The 21,111-nt window shown below is 41.9% G+C and overlaps 1 protein-coding gene across 1 annotated transcript in view; it reads left to right on the forward strand.

Annotated features, from left to right (window-relative positions):
* The first annotated feature begins 2,022 nt into the window (after positions 1–2,022).
* The window catches only part of UST (uronyl 2-sulfotransferase), a 152,890-nt gene continuing 133,801 nt past the window's right edge, over positions 2,023–21,111 (forward strand). Inside the window, exon 1 of the mRNA XM_050316281.1 lies at positions 2,023–2,516. Coding sequence (XP_050172238.1) covers positions 2,267–2,516 — 250 coding nt within the window. The 5' untranslated portion in view covers positions 2,023–2,266. The remainder of the gene's footprint in view (positions 2,517–21,111) is intronic.

Raw genomic sequence — 21,111 nt, forward strand, 5'->3', positions numbered from 1 at the left:
TGATGCTTAGAAATATGGCCAAAACTCTCAACAGTACAGTCTTCCCACTTAAATTTTACTCCATTGATTGGTCTCTTTGTCCATCTTTTTTTTTTTTTTTTAAATCTCTTCCTAGAGATCAAAGACATTCTTTGCAATGACAAGAATAAAGATTTATTGATTCATCTCACAGGTGTTGTCTATCTTCTCCTCAAAGCACCCATTTTTCTCAAACATTCAGTGTAAGTGCTTACCTGCTTCTCATCTGCAACAGCAATTAGCACTATTTACAAAATCTGCACTGTTGTCATCCGAATAAGACAGTAGATATGGAAGTATTTAAAAGAATATAAAACATTAAAACATCCATAGAAGCAGTGCACATTAAGTAAGCCCCCAATGCTTCCTAAGTGTTTCAAAGCAACATTCATGAAAATTAAGAAGTGGTAGTTTAACCAGCAGTTACAGTTATGACTTTATCTGGTGAAAGGTGTTGGCTGCTTCTGTTTTAAGTGAACTGTAGTCCTAAAGATTTCACCCAAAGTAGACTTGTTTTTTGTAATCTGTTACTTTTCTCTTTTTCAGAAATGAAGTGCCATAACTAGCTTTGCCTTTGCTGCAGGTTTCATGTAAGATTGTGAAATATCTGTGGATTGATGTTGTAGAACTATGTAACTAAAACCAGGAGATTCCTCTCCAACTCTCCAAGGTCTGCTCTTTCAGACCAAATGTTGGTGGGTATTTTTAAAAAATGAATGCTATGGGAATGGTTATTTATTGATAGATTCTGCATTTGTGCTCTTATTCACACCAGCAAAATTAATTTCTGTATTTCAGCAGATGCCCTTTGCTGCTCGTTGCCAACAAAAGAAGCGAAGTCAGTAGTGTAGGTAAGATCCAAGCATTAGCATTTATGCAAGCCTTCCAGGGCAAGTGGCAAAAACATCTGAATGCAGTCTCCAGAGCAAAATTTCCAGCTGCAAGTGTACAAAGATTATGAGTCAGGCCCCCTAGATCAGAATACATTTTTTAAGCCTAAAAATGAAAAGCCTGATTGTTTTTTAATTTCTGACCTGGGTTGCCCTTGAGTCATGATTTCCTACTTTTCTCCCAAAACACAGTGGATAGAACTTTGCTGTAGCTTAGAAATGAAGAGTCTCATGTGACCCAATGATCAAGGTCTTGAGAAAGCCCTTCTACTTCCAGCTAGGTCCATAAAACAAAACGGTGAGCTAGCATTACCACCCCAAGATCTCCTCCCTCCACTGCTGCGCTGGCAACACAGCTGGATGGGGGAATGAAATGTATTTCTACTTCAGACAATGCCCGAGAAAATAACAGCTCCAAATAAGCCACGAGGACATACCAGGGACATATGTTGTATAAAGAGGATGAAGCTATTAAACAGCTCAGCCCTGAGTGAATGCCATTTACCCACCCAGTCACAGGGTTGGAAGCGCCTGTCTAGGAAAAATAGCATGATTGAGTAATTAGAGGCTGTATCATAAGCCATATGTACAAGGGGATCAAATGAAGGCTGCATGAGCAATCTTTCGTAATTTCTGAACCTGTCTAAAGCCTTGTCCCCAACAGACAACAGCTCCGCTTGCATCAGCCCAGCAAAGCTGCAAGGAAAAGAGCGGTCCCGCTCTTCCCGCACGAACGGTGTTATACGACTGTAAAGGCAGCGAATCTTAACGCTGCGTTAGTCCTGTCTCCATCACTCTGATGTCAGACCCCGGCGGGCCGGGGCAGGTGTGTGGGGCCGGGCCGGGCCCCGCAGCAGCCGGGGCGGCGGCGGCGCCCGCAGGGGTCGCTCGCGTGGAGGCCACGGGCGCGCGGCGGGGCCGGGGCCGGGGCCGGGGCGGGACCGCGGTGGGCGGGCGGGAGGCGGCGGGGCCGGGCGGCGCGCACAAGTCGGCCGCGAGTTGGAGGCGGCCGGCGGCGGAGCGCTGGCTGTAACTTGACACCGGGGCGAGAGGCCGAGAGGAGAGAGGGAGTGAGAGCGAGAGCGGCGGCGGCGGCGGAGGAGGAGGAGAGGAGCCCCAGGGAGCGGGATGGTGACCACCTCCTTCCCCTCCCCTTAGCGGCGCTCGCAGCAGCAGCAGCAGCCGCCGCCGCAGCAGCGCCGGGGACTCTCGCCTGCCGCGGAGCCGGCGATGGGGACGGGACGGGTCCCCTGAGCTGCCGGGAACTTTCCCCGCCGCGGGCAGCCGGAGCCGGGCAGGCGGATGGAGGATGCGCTTCTCCCGGCGGGCTGCGTGACGCGGCGGCGGCGAAGGGGAGGATGAAGAAGAAGCAGCAGCACGGCGGCGGGGACTGCCCGGTGCCCCGGCCCCCGGCGGTGGCGACGGGAGGGGGCCCCGGCCAGGGCGGGGGCTTGAAGAGGCGGCGGCCCCTCTCGCTGCTGCCCTTCCTCTCGCTGCGAGACTACGGCTTCTGCATGGCCGCCCTGCTGCTCTTCTGTTTGGGCTCCCTCTTCTACCAGCTCAACGGGGGCCCCCCGCACTTTCTGCTGGACCTGCGGCACTATCTGGGTAAGTGCAGCCGGCGGCGGGGACTTGTTGCGGCTCTTCCTCACCCCCCGTGGCGGCTGTGCCGGGGCCTCCCCCCGCGCCGGGCACACGGCCGGGGGGCAGCCGGGGGCTGGGGCGGCGGGAGGCCGGGGCTGCCCGGGCGGGGCGGTGGGTTCTGACACCGGAGCGGGACTGGCCGGCGGCGCCCCGAGAGCCGAGCGTGGGGGCGCGCCCTCCCAGAAGTTCATACTGGCGAGAGCGGAGTCTCCTCGGAACTTTCTCAGACCCGAGACCGCTCTGCGCCCGGGGGCTGCTCTTTGTCTGCCCGGTCCCCGTTGCAGAGCGCTCTGCCCCTCGCCGTCGGGTCGGTCCGAGGCGGCGGCGGAGCGGAGGGCAGCGCACCGGGGCAGCTCGGGCGCAGCCGCCCGGAGCTGTCAGCGCCTCTCAGCCTGGAGCTGTGTCCCGGAGAGGAGGAAGGGGGTACGGGTGGCCCATAGCAGAAGATGCTGTTGTAAAAATCCAACCAAAAAACAAATTAAAAAACAAAACAAACAAACACACACTTTACATACATCCTTATGCATCAGGTTTGCTTCTGGAGAGAAAGATGTGCTAGCAGGGTCAGCGCAGCAGCACTCAAACACTGGAGCTCGCTCTGGTGCTTTACCACTAACTGCGCAACCCCGAAGGAGGTGCCCCGGTGCAGCAGGTACAAGCCCGCACTGTGGCCTGTAGTTCTCATCTTCGTGCTGACCACAAGTTTTCCCGTGATTTTTCTTTGTGTCGAATTTCTACGTCGCTAAATTGTTGCTTCCATGCTTAGCATGGAAGAGAGAAGTTGGGTGAAGCAGAGTGTATCGTGAGGTCATGTAAGTACCTCAGTCTGGCAGGGTTATTGTAGATGGTGGTAGTACAAGGGGAATGACTTTAGACTGAAAGAAGGTAGATTTAGTTTAGCTATTAAAAACAAATTCTTCACTATGAGAGTGGTGAGGCACTGGAACAGGTGGAAGAACGTGGGGCATTCATGGAGAAGCTGTGGATGCCCCATCCCTGGCAATGTTCAAGGCCAGGTTGGATGGGGCTTTGAGCAACTTGGTCTAGTGGAAGGTGTTCCCTGCCCATCACAGAGAGGTTGGAACTAGGTGGTCTTTAAGGTCCCTTCACACATTAACTACTCTATTTTACTTGTCTTTGAACAAGTCTCTGGTGGTACATGCTGCAGAAGGACAAGCCATAAGAAACAGTGTTAGGTTGCAAACAAGAGTACAGTTCTTGTATTGCAGAAAAATAAGCTGAAAATCCTTTCCTGTGTGTACACATTTTATGAACACCTTGAGAATACAACTCTGCTTGTGTGTGTTGCTTTTCTTTATGGGAAAAGCTGTCCCATGTCTTCAGTTAACTGGTGAGAGGGTATGGAGAAGCAGTACGATAAGAGGCAACAGATATAAGTTGCAACAAGGGAGATTCTGATAAGATATTAGGAAAAAAAAATCCAGGTGAAAGTAGCCAAACATTTGAACAGGCTACCCAGGGAGGTTGGAATATCCTTGCAAACACTCAGAACTCAGCTGTACAAGCCCCTGAACAACCCAAGTCAATTTGTCACTGTTTTTGGGGGAATAGGACCAGGAGAACAGAGGTCACTTCCAGATCATGTTATTCTGTGATTCTGCTGTAAAAAGTCAGTGAAAATTCAAGTGAAAACATGAAAAGAAGAAATGCTTTGAATATTACTTCACAAACACAACAACAATTTTGGCTTGAGTTTTAACAACTTTATTTTCTTCCTTTAATGTTACAATTAGGAAGAAATTCCTGCACTGAAGAGGAAACTGATAAATTTTCCACCACAGAATCACAGAATTGCTAGGGTTGTAAGAGACTTCTGGAGATCATCTAGTCCACCCTCCTCCCCCCAAGGCAGGGTCACCCAGAGCAGGTGACATAGGGACTTCTTCTCCAGGTGGGTTTTGAATGTCTCCAGAGGGAGACTCCACAACCTCCGTAGGCAGCCTGTTGCAGTGCTCTGCAAACCTCAGTGTAAAAAAGTTCTTCCTTGCATTGAGGTGGAACTTGTGTTTTAATTTATGGCCATTGCTCTCATCTTGTTACTGGGCACCACTGGAACGTCTGGCACCATCCCCTTGACAACTGCCCATGAGATACTTATATGCATTCATGAAATCCCCTCTCAGTTTTCTCTTCTCTAGACTAAACAAGCCCAGCTCACACTTCTACCAAGGTAGAAGAAGATTTTGCTTACAACTGATTGAGTTTTTAATGGGTTTAAACACAGAACTCTGGTTTTCAGAGGAAAGTTTTTGTCAATTTTTAAAATTTTAATTTTCATCAAGGATAAATTTTGCTTAGCTTGGGTGGGAATAGGCTGCAAGAAACACAGGGTTATTCAGCTTTTCACTTTGTGGCCTTTTGACTGCTTTTCAGGGATCCAGGAAATAAAATTAGGATCTACTACCTTAACCCCTCCTAGGCAGTAGTTACATGTCTGCTGGAAAATCTTCTGAGGTCTGCAGATGAAAGGCTTGGAAACCACTGTGTCTTGGAGAATGGGTCATGATAATTTTTGTGAGGTGCTCAGCAAGTGCAGAAAAGCCTTTGTTGTGTATGCCTGAATGTGATGAGCCTCTGGGGAAGGAGTGCAGTCTTATTTGAAAATGGTTTGGGGTTCTTTTGAAGTGCAGGATTCTCTCAGGAGAAAGCAGACAGATCTAGTAATCTGTGTTAATGAATTTCTGTACTTCTTATATCAATCTGTGGAGGAATTTCCTTTCTGTGCCTTGCTGATCTGGGATGTTAAGGAGACAAGGACTTGCCTAACATCCTGCACCAGGACGATGGCTGAAAGGGAAGCAGGGTCCTTGTGGCTGGGGTCCTAATACCTGCTGAGCAAACTGGGCTACTGCCTCTGCAGACTAGGGGAACATACTGTGGTTACTGAGGTGCTTGCTTGCATACACCTTTCTAAATAAAGTTACTTCCTTGGTCTGCACTTTTACTTGGGTTGTCAGAGTTGATCCATGTGGGTGACACTGGTGGCACATTTTATTTTTTTTTGGTTTTTTTTTTAAATGAGTGTAAGTTTTACAGGAGTGATGCATACTCCTCAAGGTATCCAACTGGGAAGGTTTGCAAATTATGAACAATTTCTTTGTAATCAATAGGCTCATTGCCTTCTTGGGAGCTAACAGAACTGCTTGGAGGGATAGGCATTGGACATCCAGTCCTGCTGGCTACCAAAGCCCTACACGTTCATGTATGTTTTATACAACAGTTGGACTAGTCAAGTTTCATGACATTAAAAAAAATTAAACTTCTTTTTTTTCCCTTCAAGCCACGGATCCAGTATACAAGCAGTTGTTCCCTTGAAGTCCTTCCAACCCACAGTTTATGGAGTTAAAAATGAGCACTTAGTTTGCAAACCATGTTTGCAGTGTGGAAATTTTGCCGTTGCCCTCATTGTATTTAAATCTACAAGAACCAAGAAGGAATAGCCTAAAGGGAATATTGATTTCTCTGTTTAACTACTTTGTAGCTTCCATAGTGTGGGGAGGGGTCCTCTTGTCTCACTCTGGGGTTTTTATTTGCATTTGCATGTTTCCAAGCATTGCTCATGGTTAGTTATGTTACTGTGGAGGCAATGATTGGAATTTTTTTACCTCAGAACTTGAAAGGAATTCCTAAGTAACAACACAAATCTTCAATAGTGTCAGGATAGAAATCACACCTGCATTAGGCAGGTGTGTGCATAAGAGAAAATCAAGACAGTGTGAAAACACTGGGCTTGAGAAACTTTTTTTTTTTCTTAGGGCTACATCATATGCTGTGGAGGAGGTATAAGTTTATTTGCAAAGGAGTGAAGTGTGAAAGTTTTCTAGTTCTATGAACTTCCCCTTAGAGAGTGGGGAGATGAGTGTGTTTTCAGAATATTCAGACTATTAGTAAATTTTTTTTCTCCCAGGCCAGCTTCTCTGGCATCTTATCAATACTTGTCTCCCTTTTTGTTTGATTACCATACTGATTGGGGAGAATCTTGGAAAAACATTATGGCAGTTTGTAGGGGAGACAGTAGCTGTATTCAGTATTTCCACTTTGCGTTGCCATCTCCTCTCTTTTATACCAGAGTCATCTGGAGCAAATGAGAATGGAGTAGTAGATGCAAGTCTGTGCTTTTTTGTTTATCCTGTTTTGACTTCAAGCTTATACTAGTTCAGAGTACAGAAAGATCTGTGGAAAGCTAATGGTTTCTGCTGTCTTTTCTGGATGTGATTCACAACAACATAGCTCAAGTTTCATGCTGTAGTCATCCCATCAGGAGGGATCTAGAGCCCTCATTTTCAGCATAAAATTGTTGGGGGCATGGACATTAGTGGGTTATTTCTAAAGAATCTGTGGAAGATACTTAAAAGCACATCTGTTGCTAGTAGGCTTAAATTTGCTGTATGGGTGTTCATACCAGTCCTGGACCATCTATGAGCTCCAAAAACCAGGAAAGTTTAAAAATTGCCAGGCTTTCTTTCCAGTAATAAACTGGAGTATTGGGATTTGCACAAATGAGGTCTTGCTTGTTGATTCTGCCAAGGTAATCCTGGCTCACTGATCGAAAACCAACTCCAGCAGTGAGAGGAAGTGAGAAGTCTTCCCTTAGATGACTAAGACAGGAATCATAAATCTTGGACAGCCTGGTGGCTTTTGGAGAATGCACTAGGGACTCCATTTCCATGCAACTGTGGTGGTTTTACATTGCTTTATTCTCTGCTTTGACTTGTGATATATGCATGCTTCAAATTACAGAAACGAGAATTTTCAAGTGCCGGTAGCAGCCCTTTAATAGATCTTTTGATCTTCAGTATTTGCTGTGCAAACTCGTTGTTCTTGTCAATTAAAACATTTCCCCTCTTGAACTCCCCAGGAGCCTGCCAGCAAGTACACTGGTTTGATCACATGTGAAAGTTGCCTGTTCTGTGGTTTCCTATGCAAGACAAAAGACTTAAGTGGCCAGTTGTGTTGCTCAAACAATTGCTATATTGCTCCTACTCTCACTACTCTCCCTACTCTCACTCTTCATGACACTGGAAGTGCTCAGGTATTTTGACTAGATGGGCTTGGTAGGCTTAAAGTTGTCACAACAACAGTTATGTTTATTTTAGACACATGGGGGAATTATAACCATAATAGAAAGAGAAAGAAATCTGAGTGTTTGGGGAGGCTGTGACAATAATCTCCAAAATATTTAAACAGTAAGTGAAACTTTTTATTTAAATAAAAGTAGTATGAATTGGCTTCATTTAAATAGGGCGTTGTGTTTGGGGCTTTTTGTTTGTTTGTTTTTGTTTTCTTTTTTCTTGACCTGTCTGACTTTTTCTTGTTAACATGTTAAGAGAGGGACAAAAAAGAAGAACTGACCAGCCAAAGCAAACAATCAAAGTGACTGTCAGTGTTTGTATACAAGTTTTATTTATAAGCTGTAGAAGGGGGGGGGGGAAACAGATGGAGCTTTTATTTGGAGGGGGATTGGTTTAGGTTTTTTGTTCTTGTAATACTACATTTTTATCTAAAATGATGTAAAGCACAGAATTCTTCAGGGAAAACTTTTCTAAACAATAGAAGTACCTAGTATACTTTATTATTGCAGGTAGTCAGCGTGTTGCTTTTTCATGGCCAGAAAGGGTTGTCTCATGCAGTTTTGCTTTGCACATGGATCATTAATCCTCTGCAGTTTTGAAGGCTCTTCAGGTGTGTGCCTAGGAGACACACAGTCAGGTCTGTGGGTGAGATCTGCTATATGGTGACACAATACCCATTCTGAGATGAATATGCTTTTAACAAGGCCCTGGTTATGTTCTTATTGACAGATTATTTCTGATTGTTCTCAGGAATGCGTAGTGTTCTCAAAAGAGCTTTTCTGTACTCTAAAAAATTTTGATTTTTCTCCCACTTTTCAGTGGATTGTTTAGTTGCATTACACTTGGAATTTATTAAATTTTAAAATTAATTAACATTGTAAAAAACTGAAAAGTCAATTTAGAAGCTGCTTCCTAAAAGCTGTGAAAAGGGATGGCCTGAACCACAATGGCAAGTCTGTGGCTATATCTTCCTTAATTAGCATTTTTGTCCTCTTTGGACATCCTCATTTTGCTATTGTGAAAGCCATGCATATTATCTTTTAGATAAAATATGTTTGGACTTCCAATTAGTTTGCTCAACTCTCAAGTTATAAGTGAGCTTTTTTGGAAGACATAAGAGGTGCCTCATCTCCAAGAAGCTTTTGTGATAAGACTACTCATCACTCAGAGCTTGTCTGATTGTAAGATTAACAAAGCTTTGCCTAACACGTGGTGCTGTCAAGGAATACTCTATGGAGACCCAGAATGCACCTTGTTTTATGACCAACATCATAAAACTCAAGCCTTTTCCTTTCAAAAAGATTAAGTGGTCTCTTAACTAAATTATGCTGGCTGGTCAAAAACACTCTTGTACAGTGAAGTCATAGAAAAAAATGCTTAAGATTGTGTGAGTGTGTTGTGATAATATTCTAAGTATATTTGGAAAAGTGGAAAACATTTATTTAGGGATATATTTTCTACTTTCAAATCAGACTCCAACCTGGGAATTGGGTATATGCAGCTTTGTACATATTTCTTTTTCATATTATCAACTTTGTAATTTGACAAGGGATTTAAAGGATTAATTCAGTTTCTGATGCCAGGGAATATTACTACAGCTTTTTCAAAAATTTAATTATTTGTGTTTGGTTTACTTCCAGGTTATATGGCAGTGTGGTATATACACCTCCAAGAGAATAAGTCTGGTGGTTAAATGGGATGCTCCACTTGGGCTTGAGGAGATGAGGGAGGCTTCAGTTCTCTGCCCTGACAGACTTCATGTGACACTGAACAAATTGTGTGTTAATTCTGTCTGTGTTTAATCCTCTTTTGTCCAAATGACATTTTGAAGATAAATGTGTAACAGAATATGATATTCTCAGCTATTGTAGTGGTCATAGCCACAGAAATGCTGAAGGGGAAAAAGATGCTTTTGATAAATCCTTTTGTTATGGAGGGTTTTTGGCTGTGTCAAAGAGATAAGGCAGATAGTGTTAGAAGGGAGCTCCTGTGTAGACTGAGGCAAAGTCAGTGGTCCAGCTGCTTTTCTTGCAAGGGTGTCACCACTGTTCACTAGCACAGTCTCTGTGGAGTTTTACTTTAGGAGTAATTGCTATAATTGGTTTCCAGAGCCTTATCAAAGGGCCTCAATTTTTAGATGTGTCCTCATATAGAAGGCTTCATGTCCAGGAGAATATAGCCAAATCACTTATTTTGTTGTTTTTAGTTGTGTTGCTTAGGCTTCATCTGCAAAACTTAAAGTAAAAATATGGTTTCTTGAAGCTTTGTTCACCCAAAGTGAATGGGAAGCGTTTTGTTCTCTGTCAGAGGGTGCTTGGCCAAAAGGAATTGTGGCTGCCAGGAGGAAAAAAGTGGTCATTGCATTGGTTCTCATGTTTTCATACAAAATTAGGGAGGAGGAAAATTGCTTTTGCTTAGTGTTTTACAAAGAATGATAAGCATTGAAGGCTGTCAGAAAGGGAGACTCTATAGGAAAAGTAACTCTCACACTTCAACACTCACAAAATTCAACACTTAATGCTCTGTGGGTAGAATAAAGGCTGTCTAATTTTTTTTTTACCCCTTAACTCTCGTAAAGTATCTGAGATTAATTAACATCTGTGCTAACTCTACTGCACTGATTCCTGATAAAACGTTTTGAACACAGTAGCGTGTGTCAAAATCAACTGTGACAGTAAGTGGAAGTTCTTCAATTTTTATTTAAGTACAGGTCTCTATTATGAAAAAATTGTAGAACATATGGTGAAGGTATAAAGAGGGACTTGGTTTTGACATGATTTTTGGTGGGAACACTGTAAAATGGTCGAATAGGTCAAATAAGAACCTAGGACTATTGTGACACAAAAACTTGAAATAATAAATAATAATACGTTAAAAAGAAAAAGAACAACACATTTATTTTTCCTATTCTCATAATTTTTCAGTATCCTTTTCTGCCCTCCCCGTTTCCAGATGGTAATTGGTTCTTTCTCCCCCACCTCTTCTTCTGATCCCATCATTTCAATTCATGTATTCATAACGAGCTAATTTCTGCTGTCTTTTGTTTCTAGCAAAAATCTGGAATTACTGAAATTACTTGAATGTGTTTTATATGATAATCACCGCAATTTTTTGGACATAAACTTTGAGCACTGAAGAAAGCACTTCTTTCTGGTTTGTTTTCTTAGCTTCATGTGTAAGTACTTGCATATTGTTAGCTTCTGGCTCCTGTAAGCTATTCAAGAAGAGCACTGCTGGTTATTTTTTTTTCATAGCTGTCCTTCTGTGCAAGGACTCTTACATCTTTTCAGGTAAGATGTAAGAATTTACGTTTTCATCTTGGACTGGAAAAACAAGTCTGTTGTAGGGGGTTTTTTGGAAGTTGTGACTTTGCACCTGCTGGTGACCTCCTGTGAGCACTGTTCTAAATTGCAGCAATGTGAAAGAAAGCCCTATGTTTCCGCTGTTACAAGTACAGCCAAGGGCAGTGAATAGCCAGTCTGTGTGCTCATGTGAGTGTGTATGAACACACTTACCGAAATAAGCTACTGCGTTGTTATTCAGGGCAGATAACTTCTGAGGCCTTTCTAATTGGATTGTCTTTCCTGAAGAACTGTCTGGTAGGGGGAGTTTCCCCTGTCTCCTTTATGTGCTATTGTATTTTTGGACCAATAAGTTTTGGAGCTAGGGCTTGCAAGGGTCTAGGGGCTGCTCGTTCAAACCATGGGGGCAAGAAGAGGACAAGAATCCTTGGGTGACAATGAGGTTCCTCTTCAGATCTTGCTATAAGATCCATAGCCTTCTCAGCTATTTGTCTGCATTTCCTGTCTTATCATTGAGGGGAGAGAGCCATTTCCGGGTCATTACAGTTTACTGTAGACATACGATGCAAGTGGGATCAGCCCTTTTCAGAGATGTCAGTTACCTGTAACCTGTTGACATTAACTTGGAGGGGAACACAAAGTTTGAATATGCTGCCTTTCCTTGGGCAGAAGAGGTACTTGGCTGTAAGAACTAATCTGACTGGTGCAGCAGTGGCTCCTCAAGCTTTTAGCTGGTGCTTTTAGTTTCATTTTATTATTATTATTACTTTTTTAACTTTCAAGTGAAAGCTGTGGAAAGTGATGACAGATGATTTTTTTTCACCAAGGAATGTTTTCCCCATCATTATTGGTGAGCAGGTAAATAGATTTTCAAACATAATTTATGTTTATATAATGAGGCATTTGTTTTTCTTTGTTTTAGAATCTGGGTTAGAGGATGTTTGGAGACTGGAGGGGTGGATAGGAAGCAGAGAGCAATTATTTGACTGAAATTTATTTTACTCTCTTGCTCTTTAGAGCCACACTGAGGGAAGCAGACCCTGTTTTGTTGAAAATAGATGTTTGGCTTTGTTTGTAACTGTGGAAGCACAATGATTAGGTTTGTGTTATGGTTTCTGAGTGCTAATGCTTTAGAAATAGACATTTGGATGCTTGCCAAGACTTGCTACTTATCATACTTAATGATTCAGAGTAGAAATCATCAGGAGACTGGAATGGAAATCATGGTGCCCATGGCAATTTGAGTAAAGAAGCAGTGCACCTCTGCCATATGTTAATAGTATGTTTTAGCACCCCTGAGAATGTTTGTTTTAAAAACCTCTACTGATCAAGTGGTTGGTTAGTTCAGTTTAATGTATCTGCCCCAGGCAGAGGATGCCAACATACCACTGTACTCTTACAAGGTTACTAAATGCTAGCAAGTGGCAATTCTGTGAGGTGAGCTACCAGTGTCTGGGTTAAAATCTGCTAGTCAAGAGGATTTGATTTGTTATTTCAACTTTTTTTTTTCTTTTTTTTTTTTCCCCCCCCCTCTAATGTGGAACATTCTGGACATTTTTGGGGAAGGAACTGGCTTGTTCCAACTGTTCTTATAGTCTCATAATAAGTGTTTCTGAAATATGTACAATGAAGTTGTAAGAATAAGTGACTGTTTCTTAGCTTTTGCCTAATTACTACTAGAAACTATTGTGAAGCCTCTGTTGTTTCTTGGCTTTTGAATGGAAAGGCAGATTTCTTTGGAGGAAACTGATTTTCTTAAAGATCCTTATATGATGTTTCAACCCAGATTTCAAAGCTTGCTTTTGAAATCTAAATTCCAGTTATGTGTCTTTTTACCTTGTAAGATATCCTAAACTTTGGGAATTCTTGTGCAGATTAGAATTTGCACTGTTTCTCTGAACAGGGTTTTTTTTTCTATTCAGAATATGAAGCTCTACACTTTTGCTTCATGACAATGACTTATGTTGAAATGGACACAAGTCCTGACGGACTTGGGGCAGGTGGGGAGATGTGAGAAGAAACCAAGCCTTGTGATGTTTCAAAAAGCGTTTGAGAATGATCTCACAATATCCAAGTTCTGGGTTAGATTTCAGATGAACAACTTTGTGAATATCTACAGTAATTGATTAGTGTTATTATGTCTGTGTTTGTCTCATAGGAATTAGTGGGAGAGAGCATTAAGTATGACCAGTATCAATGTGCTCTCTCTATTCAGTCTTATTTTCTCATATGTCTTTTCTTATTGCCTTCCAAGATGTAAGAACATCCTTTTCCTTCTGGTCGTCTTTTATTTACAGGTAGTTGCCCAGTCCTTTCGTTAATCTGTTCCTCTACAACACCAAACCATGTTTAGTAGCTGGTGAATTCCCAATCTCATTGCTGGTGGTCCTAGTTCCTTCAACCAGGTTTTCTTTCCTCAGTGGCAAATACTTTCCTCAACAAATACTCTTGCCTCTTTTGCCTGCTCTGCATCTAGAGAAGAGCCATCTGAATCTGTGTGTTGAAAATGTAAGTGGAATGTTAGAAGATGTGTCCCACAAGCAGCCCATGCCTTTGCATTCTCAAAGGGTAGGGAAAAACACTAAAGAGGTACTTTGAAATACACAGAAAGATCTTGGAGGTGCGATGTTGGTAGACCTCCTCTGTACAAGTTTGATGAGATTACAGGTAGAAATAGCATTCAGATTGGGTAGTATGGTGCCAAGAAGAGTTTTTTAAATAGGAGAGAACTAGTAGGGAGAAGAGGGGACAGACAGGTGTCTTGATCAGAAAAAGTTACACAAGATTTAGACTGTGTATGGCTTGTCTGTAAGGCCCTGACTCCTTCTTTTGGAGGATCCCTCCGAAGTCAGCATGGAGAGACAGTGGTACCTCCACAGATTAACTCAGACTACTTTTGTCTTTATGATGACAGAGCCCCTGACTTGCACACAGTGAAATGCTTGAAGTTTGGTGCGAAGAATCTGGGTTGTCATGGTACTTGTTCTCAGAAACATTAGTTGACAAGAAGTGGGAGGCTTCCAAAGAGGAGAAGAAGGATGATGAGGAGTGTGGAGAGGAGCTTGGAAGTTACATTAGCTAGATATTTAAATAGATAGGTCATTACTTCATGTCAGTGGGTCATTGAAACCTGAGTTCTTAGGATGCATAAAGATAACAACTAGATAATGCACTGGAAAAATAGCACCGCAGGGGGTATCTATTCCTGCTTGATGGGTGGACTTGGTGCCATGTTTGTTTCTCCCTAAGTCTTGCAGTTCTATGAAAAGGGGTGTGCGATGACAGCTTTGATATAATCTGAAAAGTTGCAGCAGATATTGTAAGACAAAGGCTGTGAAGTTGCTGACTCTTCAGTTCCTTTCATATCTGCAGCTGATTGTTCTTTTCCTAGCAGAACTCCCCATACAAATATGCAGATTTCTTTTTGTGTTGCCAGTTGGGACATAGCACAATAAGTAAATTAGGATGAGGAACAAAGTAGTGGGGCCTAAACTCTACCACCTCTGTTTATTTGAGTTTTTGGTGGGGGTTTTTTATGTGGTGGTTTGTTTTGGGTTTGTTTTTTTTTTTTTTTGGCGGGAGTGGGGGATGAGGGAGGATTATTTGTTGGTGTTTTTGGTGGTTTTTTTTCATGATGTCATTTTGGTCATCATTGCATCATACACATTTATATACATGTACATATACATTTTTATATATATATGTAAAAGCAAATAGGAGCAAATGTTGGCTACTATTAGGAACAGGCATGGAGACAGGAGGGAGTGAGAGCTGGCTGCAGTCCGAGGATGCATTGCCACACACTGTCTGAGGAAATGTTAAAACCAGAGGCAATTTTGGAGGAAAGAGAAGTTTTGATCTTTATAAAATCAAAGAGTAGCTGCTGTAGGTACACATCTCCTGATTTCTGAGTATTTTCAAATCAATTTAATTTTCTGACAGAACTAAATGATTTTCAGCCACCATCACTGAATGGTTGAGTTTGGAGGTCATCTGACCAATGATCCAGTCCCCTGTGCTCAAGCAGGGCCACCTAGAGCTGGTGGACAATCTCCAGGTGGCTTTTGAGTATCTTTGAGGATAAAGACACCACAACCTCCATGGACAACTTGTGCCAGTGCTTGGTCACCCTCACAGTAAAAAAGTGTTTCCTGATATTCAAAGGGAATGTCCTGTGTTTCAGTTTGTTCCCACTGCCTTTGCTTCTGTTACTGGGCACCACTGAAAAGGATCTGGCAATGCCTTCTTCTCCCTTGAGGTACTTCTGTACCTTGATAAGATCCCCCTGAGTCTTCTCATCTCCAGGCTAAGCAGTGCCAGCTCTCTCAGCCTTTCCTCATATGTGAGATGCTTCAATCCCTTCATCATCTTCGTGGCCCTTTGCTGGCCTCTCCCCAGTACACCCGTGTCTCTTGTACTGAGGGGCCCAGAACTGGATACAGAGTACTCCAGGTGTGGCCTCACCTTCTGGACAAGGGAACCTGATCTGAGAATGTGCGAGGGAAGTCCTTTGCAAAGCAGGAGATTCTTAGGTCTTTTTCAGCTCATTTATGAGGCAGAGAGGAATCTGAATAAATACCATGTACTTGCATATGGTCTTTCTGTTGAAGATTTGTTTCTTAAATTGCTTTTTAGCTGATGGAAGTTTGTATTGAAAACTGGATAATATTACCAGTGTTTTGCATGTGAAGGAGCTATTCTCAGAAGTGTGATTAAATGAAAACTGAAGTAGTAAATGCTTCTTTCTCTAAGTGCAAGCTCTCTGCCTTGCCTCAGTAATAATGAGCAAAACCTATTACTTAATTTCATCCATTCAATAGTATTTTTCTGGGGAGTCAGTGAAATTCAGCATGAGTTATTTAATCTTCTGATAAACAGTCTTACTCTATTAAGCCTGTTGCATTTTCCCCTGTCCAGCTTTGAATCTCGTTCTTGTCTTATCTAATCAATGAAGCAAATTTTGGCAAAGCTCTAGGATTCTTTATAGCTCAGCAGTTGTCTGTATTTTGCACTATGCTACATAGAAACAGCTGACAGCTTCTTTTTTTTTTTTTTCCTCTGGAACTCTTTGGTTATGAATATTAGAAGCTGAAAGAGTTTTTAATAGCATATGGTATCTTTCACCTTCTGACCTCAGCTCAAATACAGCTGAGGTTGGCAGTAACTGGATCTTATTACCATCCTGAAGTGTTCAGTTAACTGGGTGCATTAAGTTGATTTAGGTGGTTGTGATACCATTCTTGGCACTGCCACTCCCCTCTTCACTCTGCTGGCTGAAGGATACTACATGTCATGCCAGCGTGAGAGTGTTTTATCTGGTGGGGATAAAACCAGTGGGTTTTATCTGGTGGGGATCTCAGTGGGCTGGTGCACTTTCCTCCCCGTTTCTATGTGCTTTGGTTCTGGGCTTGGTGATGGTGTATGCACTGCCTGCGTTAAGTGCGAGAGGGACTTGAAATTCAGAAAGATGTTACTGATGGTTATGAAGTTTGTGGGGGGAATGGACCCAACTGTCCCCAAGGTAATAGATGTGCCTGTATAGTGAATTTCTTTATACTACCCTGCTGCATAGATAGAGATGTGTGTTTGGAGCTATTGTATAAATTGATAAAATTATTCCGTAAAAAAAAAAAAGAAAAAAAAAGGCAGGCTGGGTATTTCCTGCTGAAATGTCATAGAAGAAGAAATCTTTCCATCTTCTGAAAAAGAAGATGCTAAGTGTCCTTCTCGCTTCCTCCTCCCTCTGTCAATCCTGACCTCAGAGTACAACTCTCTGGTTTTTATCCTCATACAGCAGTTTTCATCTAGCACGCCAAAGAGGAAGGTATTTATTATCACTTTTTTTATTTTTTATTTAAAGGGTACAGAGAGGGGGTGTTCTTTCTTGGTGTTATTTGGCTGATCAACTGCAGTATCAAGAATAGGGCAAAGATTCATTACACTCTTAGAATGGCAGGGGTTTTCCCAGAAACCTTTGCAGCATGTCCAACAAAACACTGATGCTCAGCAACATGGAAGGTCTTCTACTTGCCTTTGCCTCAGCGCTTACCTGTCTCTCCTGGCTGGGGTGTTTGAGTTTGTACAGTCTGTGAGGTTCATATCTGCACAACGGTCCTGGAAAGTAATGAAGTTTTTTTTCTGAGGGGGCTTCTGAAGCAGAAGATGGTTCAGGGACATGTGAAACCAGGTCTGCCAAAATGTGGAGCAGCATTTGCCCAGCAGAACCTCCATTCAGCCCAGATATGGAAACTCATATTTTCCTGTCTGTGAGCAGCGACTTTTTAGCGTCTTTCCTCACCCTGTTCCCATCGGTAGGAAGGCCTGCTTCTGCAGAACTGTATGTTGAGCTTGAGACTCTCAAAATGACAGGGAAGCATGTGGGAGTGATAGCTGGAAAAAGAAAAAGTGGGGTGAGAGAAGGGCAGGTTGCTGGGTAAAAATTTCCTGATTTATGCTAGAACATAGTATCTTCTAATGTATTCTGCCTAAAAGGAGCTTGCAAGAGACAGAAATAGTACTGGGGGAGCAGATAAGTGGTAAGTGGCATGTTAAGGAACCTACTCCTACTTTCTTGCTGCTTTCTGCAGCTGTCTTCAACACCTCTGTTGAATTTGCTCACCCAAGCCTATACTGTGAGTGGAAAAAGTTGTATTTGTGGCATGGGTAAATGTTAAAACAGCTGCTTTATATAGCCAACACAGCTTAAAAGCTGTATAGTCAGCTTCAGAAATGTTTTCTTAACTTGTTTATTCTGAAGACAGAAATATTTTTAATACAAAGGAGCTCATAATGCAAGTGAGTTGATTTGCTCATGTAAATTTGACCCATCTGCTGAGCCCTCTGGTAATTTTTGCCTAAAATTTTACATCCACAGTTTTCCTTAACTCTGTGGTAGCGGTTGTTGCATTGTATGAGAAAAATGACCAGAGAACTTGTTCTTGCACTGTAACAGAATCATTACCATGGCACAAGCACAAAATAATTATGAAACTTTCAGGCAGATTGGTTAAATGGGATGCTCTTGCTCTTGCAGCATGATTGTGTTTTGGCTCACAAAACCTGAAACCAGAAAATTTTCATACAGGCTACTCTGGGTATGCATCCAAGCTTGAAATCTAATTGTTGTTAGAAATAAACGTGGTGGTCTCAGGCTATTCCTTTGCGAATATGGTCAACATCAAAGAAAGTAAGAAACCCACAGTGATTAATATATGGTTAAGTCTGAGTTAAAAATGATAGGTCTAGCTATTCAGCTAAATGTAATATGTAATATGGTCTTGGTTAAAAATATTTCCTTTCTCCTACTCTATAAATAACACTGTAAGTATGGTTTATAGTTTCTCCAAACACCCATTCGTCAGTTCTGTTCTAGACTGTTTGTATTCCTGATTTCTGACTGCACAGGGTCTGCTCACTAGCAAGGCATCTCTCCTATTTTCAGTAAATCTCTTTATTTGCTGGTTCATGGATTGCAGAACTGAGGAATTTTATTTCCTAATGTTGCATGACTTAGATTTCTTAGTGCAATCTTGCATGTTGTATTTGGTCCTGTTGCACAGTCTTGTAGTACTGTGCTGGTCATAGATATGGTTTGGCAAATGCTCTTGCTCAACTGGGAAAGGAGACTGAAGAGAAGAACAAGGAAGAGGAAAATTGTAAGCATTCTTTCACTTTCCTTCCTTCACTGTTTTTGGACACTTAGAACAAAGTAATGGTAAGCACTAATGTGAGACTTAAGGTGTTCAGACTCTTGAAGCTGTACTTATTAGTAAACCTCAAAGAGCAGTTTATAGGAAGTATAAACTTGTGAAATGTTCTTTTGTGTGCTCTCGAATGCGTTGCAATTTCTTTGAAAGAAAGAAAATTGCTTTACTACCTTAAAAATCCTGGAAATTACAATAGTTTAGAGTTGGGAAGGTAGTAAGCCGCTAAAGTCAGTTTGCATTGATGGTTCTTTTGTTAGTCTTACCAGCTTCAGTCTTTCTGTGACACAAAAATTAGGCTCCTGCTGCGAATTATAGTTCAGTAGAGCCTGATATTTATTTTCTTTAACTAGAAATAACATAGAGTGTGTGACCAAAGTAGGGTTATTATACTGGCATATATTGAAATTTCTAAGAATTTGCATTTCATTATTTAATATTATTTTATTTATGCAACTCTATCATCTGTTTGTTTTACTTGGAGTTCAGTCTGTAGTGCCATATTTTCTCTTTCAGGAGGAAGGCATGCTAGATTTGTTTCTTGAATAGTAATTTTTGCCTGTGTGTTTTTTACTTCAGAGGTAGTGCAGAGCTTAGAAGCTGAGTTACAGGACTTTTTCTGTATTAGAAATAAGAGATAGCCTCCTTCTGGAGAAAACAAGATCAATAATACTTGTGTGTGAATATATGTATGAAAATACATATGTTGCACACAGTTTTATCAACATGATAAGGATGCTGCTGTTCATGCATAACATAAAGCTGAAGCACGTATAATAAATTGTTTAAACCTGTGCTTTCTTCCTTTCTTTGCTACTTGACAGTATTTGTGTCCTCCTATTGAGGTAAAAATTAATAAGGAATGGATATAACATGTACCATTGATCTCCTTTTTCCATGGGGTTCAAATGAGACATTTTTGATGTTTCTCCTACATCTGTGGTAATAGATAGCTGGTACTGAGCAAGGATTGGAGTAATTAATAGGTTCTGTGTATAATAAGTTAAATAACCCAGTAGACTGATCCAAAATATTTTCTGTGTGTTTTATGCAAATTTTTATTAAGGTGAAAATGGCCAGGTTGTCTGTAATTGTATATACCAATGTGCCTATGAAGAAGTTGGTATGAGATGCTGTTGAAAGTAACTTTGGTTTCTCTAGGTGCTTTTCTCTTGGTATTTCAGAGCTCAGACAGCAATGAATGTGCTGTATACTCTTCAACATGCTTAAGTATTTTCATAAGCTACTAGATGTGAACTCACTGATGAGTTTCTGGTAAGATCTGTATTGAATTCTCCCTAGGAGGAGTATAGAGACATTGTTTGAGCATGCAGGGATGGGGTTAGGACAGCCAAAGTCCACTGCAATTGAATCTAGCAAAGGATGCGAAGGGAAATAAAAAGGACTCCTACAAGCTTATCTGAAGCAAGAGCAAGGAGAATGAGGGCCTGCTGCTGAATGGGGACAGAAAAGGCTGAGGTACTTACAGCCACCTTCAACTCAGCCTTTACTGGTGAGATTTGCCTTCAGGAATCTCAGGCAAGGAAGACTCACTGCCAGGGCCAGACTGTTCCCAGTAACACTTAGTGAAAGGACAAGAGACAGTAGTTACAGACTGAAAAACAGAAAATTCCAGAAAACCCTTTTCATATGAGAGTGATTGAATGCTGGCACAGGTTTCCCCAACATACTCAAAACCCATTCTTGAGCACTCTGGTCCGGCTGGTCCCACTCCAGCAGGGGATCTGAGTGGACGAGAGGCTCTGTTGACTTCCCACACCACCGTGCCATGGGGCTGTGCTCCTGGGATATCATGGTGTGTACTGTCCTTTCAGAGACTTGATTAGGAGTAGGAGTGAAAAGTCAGCTCTAGTGTAGTGTGGAAAAAAATGCGTCCTTGCTGGTGCTACAAAATGAAAGGGCATAGAAAAAGCATTCATTGTACTATTCTCTATTTCTTGCTGTAGGTAAGATTTTGTAAAATTAAGATTTCAAACACTGAGAAAAGGGTCCACTCCTTGTAGCCAGTTTTCAGTATCTGTAGTACTGTGAAGATGTTTAGACTTTTGCATGTCTGTACATTAAGGAAGATGGACATGTCAGACATGCTGCTGATTAGTGCTAGTCCTAGGAAAAGAGGTTGGGTCCTAGTATCAGTCTCAGTGTAAAGCAGATTGATATGTCAGAATTGCACGTCACGTTTATGAATTACTTCTAAGACTTCAATTTTTTTCCCCAGGACTCTGGAAAAATATTTTCTAGGAGTTGATTAACTGAATATGGAAGAACATAATTTTTTGTATTGCAAATGGAAAGAGAGACTACTTGACTGCTAATTATGTAACTTTAGGCACTTTGAATCTTAGTTACTCATTCTTTTAAGCTAGAAGATGGAATATGCTTCTGCAAACTTTTCTTGATCATGGTGTTCCCTGTATTGGTTTCTTTTAGTGGGTATGTA

The sequence above is a fragment of the Myiozetetes cayanensis genome, unplaced genomic scaffold (genome assembly GCF_022539395.1).
Source record: "Myiozetetes cayanensis isolate MyiCay16 unplaced genomic scaffold, myiCay2020 scf2-11, whole genome shotgun sequence".
Classification (NCBI taxonomy): Eukaryota; Metazoa; Chordata; class Aves; order Passeriformes; family Tyrannidae; genus Myiozetetes; species Myiozetetes cayanensis.